The following is a 10,360-nucleotide window of genomic DNA, read 5'->3' as shown; positions in this document are numbered from 1 at the left end:
CCCCCCCCCCCCCCCCCCCCCCCCCCCCCCCCCCCCCCCCCCGTGCACCGTGGCTTAAGATGATACTTGAGCTGGCTTAACCCTGCTTGTCTCATCGTGGGACACGATGGCGTGTCTAGCTGGCCAAAGCAGAATTTTGGGTGTGTTAATGCTGGCAGCCCTGTTGGGTCACCAGGCTCCCAGGACCGATTCCCTTGATTATTATGGACTTCTTACTCCTGCCTGCCTCTGCTAAAGGAAATCTGAGTCCGGTAGATCCTGAGAGGTGATGTGACATGGGCAGGCCCAATGATCTCCCCGATGCCCACCTCGCGAGGACCGGATGGGCTTCCTCGCCCTCGTCCTGCTTTGTGAGGGTTCTGCAGTCTGCCTGTCTCACACTCTGTTGTGCAATTTACACACCAGCAGGCCTTCAAGTCTAATTCTCCTGCAACTGATATTTTCCCTTTGGCTTGTCTCGGGGTGATGGTTGGAGGAACTCCGCGGAAGAGAGCCTCTGGCTATAGGGCAGCATACAAATGCAATCACTCACTCACTCACTCAATCAATCAGAAATTAAGTTCAGGGCCTCATCCAGCTTTGGGGCCCTGTCCCTGCGGTTGTCCAACATTTGTTTTCCAGCAAAGGCCAGTCCAATGCCTTTAGGTATCCACAACCAAGGAGTGAAGATCAGTCCCACTTTCTGCTGTTTGTGCCCAGTAGCTGAATAATATGGGGCAGTGGGACTGCCTGCCCCACAGCTTGCTCAGAGCTATTAATAACAGCAAAGCTACAAATATTTCAATTGGATTTCCACGCCTTCTATTTATTTATCTCAGAGGCCTGTCCCTGGCAGTCCTTTTGACACACTTGCAGCATGACTGATTTACTGGCTGTATTACTTTTACCCTAATGGAGACAAAGGGACAGTTCTCAGAGAACTGGATTTTAGATAAGAGGAATAGTTCCTCAACTGGACAGGGGGAAGTGGTGGGAAAGGAGAGGAAGCAGGAGCAAAGTCGACAGATCCATGGGAAATGAGCCTCAGAATCCTGACTCCCAGACCTTCTTCTCCCAGACACAAACGGCCCCAAAGAGTAGTCAAAATGCTAACCGGACAGCACTTTGCTTGTTTGACAAGTAAAGCCATTCTTTCATATTGGGAAAGCATGGAAACACCCATATTCTGCCAGGACTATACCACCCTGTGGAAAAGAATGTGGACCTAAGTACTGTCACACATGTTTTAGGCTTGATTATCGGAATGCTGATGCTCCTAGCTGAAAGGTGGAGGGGGGGGGGTCTCGAGAGCATAAATTAGGATATGCAAACGCTTTCAACCCAAAGGCCCAATTCCATTGCTGAAGGGAAATGGGGCCAAAAGCAAATGTCCAGAAAACCGCAGGATCAAAATACCAAAGCGGCAGCACATTTTGGCTAAATTCACCACCGCCCGTCAGGAAACCTTGGGAGAGGGGATTTCAACCATTAGAATGAGGACGAGCCACACACAAGCCAGTAAAAAGCAATCGTCCATTGGAGAGAAGAGAGCATGGCCAGGTGAGGAATCTTAGAGGTCCAGATCTGGCTCCCAGGTGAGCTGGAAGTGGTCCACACGCCCGAGGTTCAGCAGCCCATCATAAATGAATGGATGCTTCAAACAATCTTGGTGCATTTCCTTTGGGAGGACACTAGAGCGGCCTGCTGGAAAAGGACACCATGAAGCGTGGGGCCTTCAGACGGGCATGTGGATGGACGCATCCGACACGGTGGCTTAACAGTCAAAGGTACTCTTGAGTCCTTCTGCACCTTGGGGCTAAGCAGACCAGTTCAGAGTAGAGCTGCAACCTATCTTGAAGATGAAGTAATTGTGCACGTATTCATAAGGACTAGGCAATTGTGGCTTTGTTGGACAGCACAGCGCTGAAGTTTAATATTAACAGGTCTGGAGGGGCCATAAACCCATCAGGTATGGCATACAGGAACTAATGCGTTTTCTGGTATCAGCTGATATGTAACTTTCCATCCTAAACAAATCCTTTGCGAATGGTATAAAAGGAAAACCGAGGACACTGCAGGAATATTTCATCCGCCAGATCTCTACCGCCTAGGTAAGCTGCAGTGGACCTTTTGCATCTTGGAAAGCTGGTAAGACTACAATGCGTCGGCGTTACTAGCGTGCTTTTGGTGTCTGCTCAGATTTGCACAGGGTCAGGCGTACTTCCCGTGCAGAGCTGAAATGAAGGTCTGCATCTTTCCAAAGTCTGCCAGTTTTTCATATTTCAAAATGCGGGTTTTTGATCAGCCAAGATTTAGTCTTTCAAGTTGCCACTGGGATTTTGAAGTGGAGTGTGCCAATAAGCCGAATACACAAGATAAACGCAAACTTTACCAAACACTGCTGCATGCTGCCTCTTGGAGCCCATATCTGGAATGCAACCTTGTGCCTTCAGTCAGACACTTCAATGCGTTCCTGCAAAATCTTGCATATTGAGGTCGAGAAGGGAAGGAGAAATATTTGCCAATTCTTTTCCTCGCAGAAAATATTGGCCCTTGGGAGTCATGATGGAGGACTTGGAGGCGAGTTTGAAAGGACACTTTTGCTCCGGTATTATTCCCACACTGTGCTTCAGTCAAGAGCAACTGTCCTGAGAGATTTCTTGAACTTACTTTGGCTTCCCTTGCTTGCCAGATGATTTTCCTTAGTAGATCCACAAGGGAGAAAGGATTGTCAGTGATTATCCATTGCAGCTTTTCTTTTCGGGTTTATAGGAGCTATCCATGCAGCTCCATGGGGATGAACCTATTTTGGGAATGGAGATCGGCACAGTGGATAACTCTTATTAGACCAAGAAGAAAGGATGTGATAGATGAGGAGCCCCATCAATGTGGGAGTCCTCATTCTCCCTTGCAGAGCCATCCAATCCCCTGTCCCCCTGTCCAAAGCATCACTTTGCTGGGGATTGAATTTCTCCTGCTGTAGCTTCGGATTTTTGGCCAAGAGGAAAAATAGTGGCTCACCCATTGTGTTTTGTACCACTTTGGGAATTGCTGCAGGAAGATGTAGGTTCTTTCCCCGGTTCCTGCTGGACGGAATACTCCCAGGGGAAGCAGGAGAGACCTGGGAGGAACAAACCACCTGTTGTTTCCAGGATGTGTCCAGAAGGGACTTTTTGAGGTCGGGCCTGAATTGTATGAGAACAACAGTTCATCCTGTCTGGCAGGGGCTTGTGGCTAGGGGACTATATTATGAGGTAGCTTCCACCTAGCCAGATGTGCCTGATTCTGCCTAGTTGTGGAAGCTAAGCAAGATCAGGACTGGTTGAAATTTGGATGGGTGACTTAAATGTTGTGAGCCACCAAGAGAGCTTTGGCTATAAGTGGTATAGAAATGTAATATTAATAATAATAGGAAGAAGAAAGTTGTGTGTGTGTGGCTTTGTGTGCTTAGAGTGTAGGATTACTGGCTCCATTGCAAATACTGCCGGGAATGAAGGTGGGTATGGCAGTCAAGCAGGTTTCACTGGCCTGCGCTTGCAATGCCAGCCTCCAATCTGGCAAGCAGTGTGTGTGTTTCACAATTTAAATACCAGCATTTTCATGGTGATGGCCGAGTGTTGGAAAAAGCAGGAATGGTACATTCAGTAGCAGAAAGTGCTACTGGAGTGACTCGCTTTTCCTCATCTCTCAATGGCAAATTGCATTGAGTGAGGGCCGATTTTTGTCTTGATAAAACACGATTCTGTCCTTGGTCAAAAACTGGATTTCCAAATGGCTACTTTGGGAAGGGGCTGGGAATGTGTGGCCCTTGCCTGAAGTGCCTGGCCTTCCGCTCTTGGATGCTGCTCACCTTTCCTCCCAGTGTTGGCAATTTGGGGGACCAGGTGGCATTGCTCCAGGTGGCTAGGCAGGCTCAGGGTCCCTCAGCTGCTGACCCCCATGGCTGTGTATGTTCTCTACATCATAAAAACAAAAGAAGTTTAGCTTTGTAGCCAATATGATTGTTCTCAGCTTCATAAATTAAAAATCACTTTGCAGCTCGCGAGTTTCCTAGCTGGCCGGTCCCGTCTCCTCTTAAGGTGCCATGAAGCAAGTTTTGCTCTTCCTTCTCCTGGGTGTTTTTCTACCTTGGGCTCATGGTGAGTACTATTAAGCCTCTCTGACATGGCCCGTTTCAAGTCTGTGAACAAAACTCCATAGATGGGACCCCAGATGGATACCTCCAGCTGCTGCCGTCTCAGCTGGCTGGTACGTACCAGGGAGAACTTAGGAAGCAGGAGGGCAATCTATGTCCAGTCTCTCCTCAGCCACTCTGCAGAGGAGCTTGTGAATTTGTGGGCCAAGGGTGAAGCCCGGCATCTTGCGCCCCTTCTGTAGCCCCAGGAGTAACTCCTCCTTTCTCTCTTTCCAGCTGCAAATATCGTGTGTGCTTCGTGTGAGCTAACAAACAGTACATGCACTTCTAAAAACTGCACAGAAGAAGGCTGTGTTACCCTAACAGAAAGCAGCACAACAGGTGAGTGCAATCATCTAGGAATACCAGGACCGCAAGACTTTTGGTGTGATGGCTGGATGGAGTTGTGTTCCTCTTGTATTAAGCAGGGCTGGGTTCGAATATCTGCTCAGCCCTGAGGTCTCTGACTGGATTTGGGCTACCTTGTAGGAAATGCTGGAGTGTGGAAGGGAATGTCTCTCAGCGCCAAGCCTGTGTGATCCTTAGACCCTGCAGTGAGGCCAGATCCTGGCCAGATAGCAGGAAAACTTTCCTGACTGTTAGAGCAGTATGACGATAGAGGGAGGTGGTGTGTTCTCCCACCCTGGAGGCATCCAAGGGGCAGCTGGACAGTCCTCTGAGAGGGATGGTCCACTTGGAGTCATGTGCTGAGCAGGGGTAGGACCCAGCAGCCTGATGATCCTGCGTTCCTACCGCCAAGCTCAGGGACAGCGGGAGATCTTGCATAGATGAGGGGATTTGCTTGCATGAGATGTAGTGATGGACCACCAGGTTGGAGATCAGCTGGTCCTGATGGCTCTAGGCTACCTCTGGTATCAGAGGCTGTATGCCCGGACACCACTAGCCAGGGGACTTAGATGGGACAGAGGATGCTGGGCTGGATGTCCCTTTGGGCTGATCCAGCAGGGCTGATCTCCTTACGATCCAAAGACATGGTGCCCCTCCAAATGCCATGGGAGTCAGTAGCTGCTAAAGCAGGCAAAGCCCCTTAAACTGGGAGAAGGTTTCCCCAGGAGACACGGTGTTTCAGTCCTATTTATGCCTCAGTCAAGGGTCTCTGTTTCTGATGCAGCTGTGAAGCCTGTGCGTGCAAAAGTCTTCAGCCCCGTGGAGACTGTCCATGGTCCGGAACTCTTGCATGGAACCTAAATTCTCATCTCGAACCCTCTCTTCAGGCTCGAAATACCATAGACTGTGATCACCTGCTGGAGCAGAACCAGAAGGTTCTTGGGAGGTCAAAACGGGAAGGACCAGTATCTCACAGCATATTTCTTGGGGCAGTGGTGTGTGAGCTGCAGGAGGAATAGCTAAAATAAGCCGAGGTCACTCCCATGTGGAACCACTCAAAGAGAAGGTGCCCCGTGGCGTCTCTGTATGAGTGACAGCTCTGAGGGTGACTGGCTCACACACCCTCCCTCACCTCATTCCCCCAGCAGCATCACCTGACCTGAGCCCATCTTCCTGGGGCTTCCCAGCATCCGTCACAGCTCTGGGTCTGCTTGCCTTCAAACGAGAAGGGTTTCTGAGAAACACCTAGAATGGCTGTGTGTGAGCACAAATGATTCTTTTCTACTCTGCAAAAGAACTTGTTCCCAACATAACAGCAAGGTCTTCTCCATCTGTAATGCAGAGTGAGGCAGGGGAGGGGACCTCTTTTTGTGAGTGGTCTTCAGGCCCTTTAGCTCAAGCCAGACCGCACGCTTTGCACACAGAAGGCCCACGGTTCACCTGTGCACCTTTCTAGGCTGGGTGGGGACAGACCCCTTTGACGCATCAGAGCGGTCTTGCCACACCCTGTGCTGGGACAGAGATACCAGAAGATGCTTTGTGCTGAATCAGCTCCCCAGGGTATAGGCTAGACACTTCCCAGCCCTGCCTAGAGATGGCACCTAGACAAAAAAGTGCCATTCAGGCGAGCCTTTCCAGGTTTAGCCAGCCAGCTTTCCATGGCCACCTCCTGAGGGCGCAACTAACTTAAGCCCCATTAATTTCAACATGTCTATTTTATATATGGCCAATATTGGATGCTACCCTGTAAGTACAGCACAGACTCCCGAGGTCCCCACCACACACCCTCGCAATGCTGGTCTTTCTCTGGAAAATAGGAGAACTAGTCGCAGGCTTGTGCCCAGAGTTTTGCAAACAGCTGTGGAGATGACCTAGTGATGCCTCTGGGTGGGATTGTCCTTAAAACTCTGCACTGAATAGCCAAGATTTAACAGGCAGTGAAGATGGAAGCATGGAACACGCATGTTTTGAAAAGCCATGGATTTCAAAATGCAGCTTCAGAACGTGTTCAGCCTACGACATTTATGAAGGGAGAGTTAATTAGGCAAGCCAAATTACTTTGGCCCTGCTGTTCTGCGGAAGTGGTTTCCAGGGTGACCTCTGTGAGATTAAAAACAGACAGGGCAGATCAAGGCTTACCATGTAAAAGGTGTGTTGCCAAAGGAAAAAGAGGTGGGGAGGGAAGAGGAAAACAAGGTGCTAGGTTTTAAAAGTTCATCCTTCTTATAAGGGCCAGCTTGAATGGAAGCCGTTCCTTCTCCTCCTCATCCCTCCCTCTGATGGGATGGCGGCTGCCAAATGGCAGTGAAGGGAGGGGGGACCCGTGTGGAATGAGTCTCCCTGCAGAGCCCATGGAATGGTCCTGCTTCCCTGCTTCCCTGTGCTTCTGCCACGTGGGTCATCCTGATCTTCTTTCTGCAGGCGGAAAAGAGTCTCCCACAGGAACTTACAAGGGCTGCCTTAAGCCAGCAGAGTGCAAAGCACGTGCCTTCACATTCACCACAGCCACTGGGAGGACAATCCGGAGCAGCCTCACCTGCTGCTTCTCTGAGAAGTGCAATGAAAATCTAAACACAACTGGTGGGTACGGACTGGGCTTGAGAAGCGTTCCTGGACAGGGGTGGTGGTGGGGACTCCTGCTCTCCGGCGGAGTGAAGCAGCCCTTCCGGAGGCCACTCCCTGGTGGCGGTGCGAGCCTGGCATGCCTCCTCTACTGGCCACCTGCAGCGCGGATGGGCAAACGGCAGATTGGGATCTCCCTGTCGATCGGCAGGTGATTTGCCACCTGTCAGCATGGGTGTCTTACTTCCAGCTGTTAACAAGCAGCAGGGACATGTGGCTACTGCAAGGAAGAAAGCCTGCAGTGGGCTGCGGACCGGGACCCTTCGCAAGGGGAAGGGCTCTGCCAGCAAAGTGGGTCGGCTCACACAAAGTTCCTTGGGTTGAGTTTTAGGAGCTTTCACCGCACACACCAACACAACCACCCCCTTCTGTGTAAGCAAGAGTGCCCGAGTGGTGTTGTGGTTAAGAGCATGGGACTGGGACTCAGGGGGTCTGGGTTCCAGTCCCTGCTCAGCCATGGGGCCCTCTGGGCTTGTCACATACTCTCAGCTCAGCCTGCCTCACAGGGTGGCGGTGGTTGTTGTTGTTGTTGTGGGGAGAAGATTGAAAACGGGAGAAGAAGGCTGTAAACTGTTCTGAGTTCTTTGTAAGAAAAAGGAAAGAGATAAATCAAATAAATGAATCAAAAGTCAGCCCAGGAGCCTGGAGGTACTGCTTTGGAAGGAGAAGGCGGGAAACCTACATCTGCTACGTTATGTTATCTGACTTACGTCTAGACCCAGTCCCTGAAATGGGTTGTTTTGCCAGTTGCTATCCTGGGAAAAGAGTCTCAGTCTGAGCTGTGCATTTGGGACGGTGTGTGTGGGGTGGCTTTTCCTTACTTCTGTTTGGTGCATGCCTGTTTGGAGCCAGTATTTTGCACCTGATCCCAGCTGGTGGGCCTTAAGGTCCAAGGAAAACATCCCAGGAGGCTGACATCTGCCCATCCCTGACCTCATGAGCATCTGGCAGGAATTCCACATTGGAGCCACTGTTCAGATCTGGCTCAAAGTGGGAGCTTTGCAAGGATTGGAGCACCTTAGCTGATATTACCTGACCATGAGACCTGCTGGAAGCTGAGCACCATGCTCCTCTCTAATGCCTGGCCTCTTACATGAGGCCCATCCTCCTTGCCCCTACTAATAAAAAACATGCCTCATTGTTTTACAGTGCCTCCTGTTGGTTCCTTGGAAAATGGGGTGAATTGCCCAGCCTGTGAGAGTTACAACCAGCACCTGTGTGAGAGCAAAGCTCACATTGCCTGCACCGGCGCTGAACAGAAGTGCATCACCCTTGAAGGGACCTCTATCGGTATTTCTGCTGCTTTTCTGCATCCCTTTCCCCCCCACCATCTAGGGCACAGCCACCCCACCCTCCCTCTAGGGAAAAGGCCCCTTAGGATGGCAGTTGTATTACACACGCACAAGGATTCTGGAAATTCTGCAACAGACTCCAGTGAGTTTGAATTTGTAAGTACAAGGCCTGTGGATTCTGGCCCAGACTGGCTTTTCCCAAGTCCTGTGTGTTCCACGGGCCTGGAGACCTTTTTATTTTATGTACCTTTACACAAATTTAGTGATAGAAAAAATACATGACCTACAAATAATGCAAAAAAAAAAAAAAAACCCCACTGACCAAAAAGTCATATTTCATCCAAAGGCTCAAGTTTGCAAGTGTGATTTGGGCTGCATGTGGGTATCAGCCAGGAACCTCTGCATTTTTGGGAGTGCAACTCTATGCAACCCTGAACCTGTGCAAAGGTGCATTGCAGGATACCTGATTCTGTCAGTGAGTGGAAAATTGAATGAAAGGTGCCTTGTGGTCCTTGAAATGTGGCCCAAATGGACTTTACAGCATCGATACATCCCTATGAATGCATAGAAACAAGGAAACTGAGCAAATCAGAAGGGGTCTCCTGGGTCATCTAGTCTGACCCTTGGCTCCAGTCGGCTCCGCTCATGGCATGTGCATGTCTAGCCTATCCTTGAACACCTGTATCACCTGCTTTGTTCACCTGAGATAGGACAGACTGTGGGATGAAGCTGGGAGCTGGTGATGGAGGGTGGAAGTGGGGATGCCCCGATCTGAAAACTCCAGTTTCTGACTGTGAAAAAGGCTGCAGGGACCTGGGAGAGGGACCACAGAGCCCCAGGGTTGGGGACAAAGTTGGCTTGGTCTGGCAGCTGACAAGGGGCCCCGTCCATCCGGAGCCTGCAAACAAGAGCTCCCTGGAATGGCTTCTCCTCCTCCTCACCACTGCAAACCAGGACTAAGGAATACAGGGCTAACCGACGGCTTCCTGTGGAACTGTTTGTCTTACTCAGCACCACTCTGAGTGGTGTGTGTGGAGCAGCCCATCTTTCCACACATGCCTCTGTGTGGTAGTTCCCTTAGCTGCAGAAGTGCAGCCCCAAATGTAAGAAGAATATCGTGCCAGGAAGATGTTGAGACCCTGCTTATTTCTCTTCACAGATGACAAGAACCAGAATTTCTCCATCAGAGGCTGTGCTTCTGCGAACACCTGCAACCTGGAAGTAAATGAGCTGGTGCCCTTGGCAGGGAAAGTGTACCAGCTGTCCAAGAAACCCGTTTGCACCGATGCAGGGACCCTGGCTGCCATTGCCTCCCCACTCACTCTTCTGACTGCTGTGCTCGGGTTCCTCTTGACCAGGCACTCCTGAGCTGGGTCCCCTCCCCACCGCTTTAATGATCGCTGTGCTGGTCTCCACAGTGGTGAATTTGTTTGGTTTTAGACGTGTGCGCAGGTTTGAAGCATGACTTTCTAGATCCCCATATTTTTCCAGTACCCCTTTTCGGAGGGCTCTTCCAAGACCACTCTCCTCCCTTCTCCTTTGGGTGTTGGTTGAGCAAAGGCCTTTCACACTCGCGAACTTTTCTTGTTCTTGTCCACATTGAGAACAAATCTGGGAATTGCAGGGTGTCCCTTGAATTGTGGAAGGGCAATGCAACACCCTGGAGTAGGAAGTGTGGCGGGCAGGCAGGCAGGCACAAATTCAGTGCAAGAAATCAGCAGCAGGTCAAGTGCGTGCCCGCAGGGGTGTCGTGCGTGCCCGCCCTCTGCACTGGGAATTTCCGGCCTTGCGTGACACAAAAGCTCAGTTGGCTTGGAAAGTGTCAGTCACCTGATCAAGACAGACTGAATTACAGAGTCCCCCTCTTCCGCCTTCCTCCCTGTAGGTGGGGTATCATTTGTTTGACATTGTGCCATTGAGAGCAGAACTGTGTGCTGAAGGCCCC

The 10,360-nt window shown here is 50.6% G+C and overlaps 1 protein-coding gene across 1 annotated transcript in view; it reads left to right on the top strand.

Annotated features, from left to right (window-relative positions):
* The window catches only part of LOC123026055 (phospholipase A2 inhibitor and Ly6/PLAUR domain-containing protein-like), a 10,688-nt gene extending 905 nt beyond the window's left edge, over positions 1-9,783 (top strand). The window contains exons 2-4 of the mRNA XM_044435289.1: positions 6,923-7,081; positions 8,273-8,413; positions 9,575-9,783. Of these exons, the coding sequence (XP_044291224.1) occupies positions 6,923-7,081; positions 8,273-8,413; positions 9,575-9,783 (509 nt within the window). The remainder of the gene's footprint in view (positions 1-6,922; positions 7,082-8,272; positions 8,414-9,574) is intronic.
* The last annotated feature ends 577 nt before the right edge of the window (positions 9,784-10,360 follow it).

Source organism: Varanus komodoensis, unplaced genomic scaffold (assembly GCF_004798865.1).
Source record: "Varanus komodoensis strain SLA01 unplaced genomic scaffold, ASM479886v1 scaffold29_1, whole genome shotgun sequence".
Taxonomy (NCBI): Eukaryota; Metazoa; Chordata; class Lepidosauria; order Squamata; family Varanidae; genus Varanus; species Varanus komodoensis.
The sequence above is the reverse complement of the archived record's forward strand: the minus strand, read 5'-3'. Positions and strand labels throughout refer to the sequence as shown.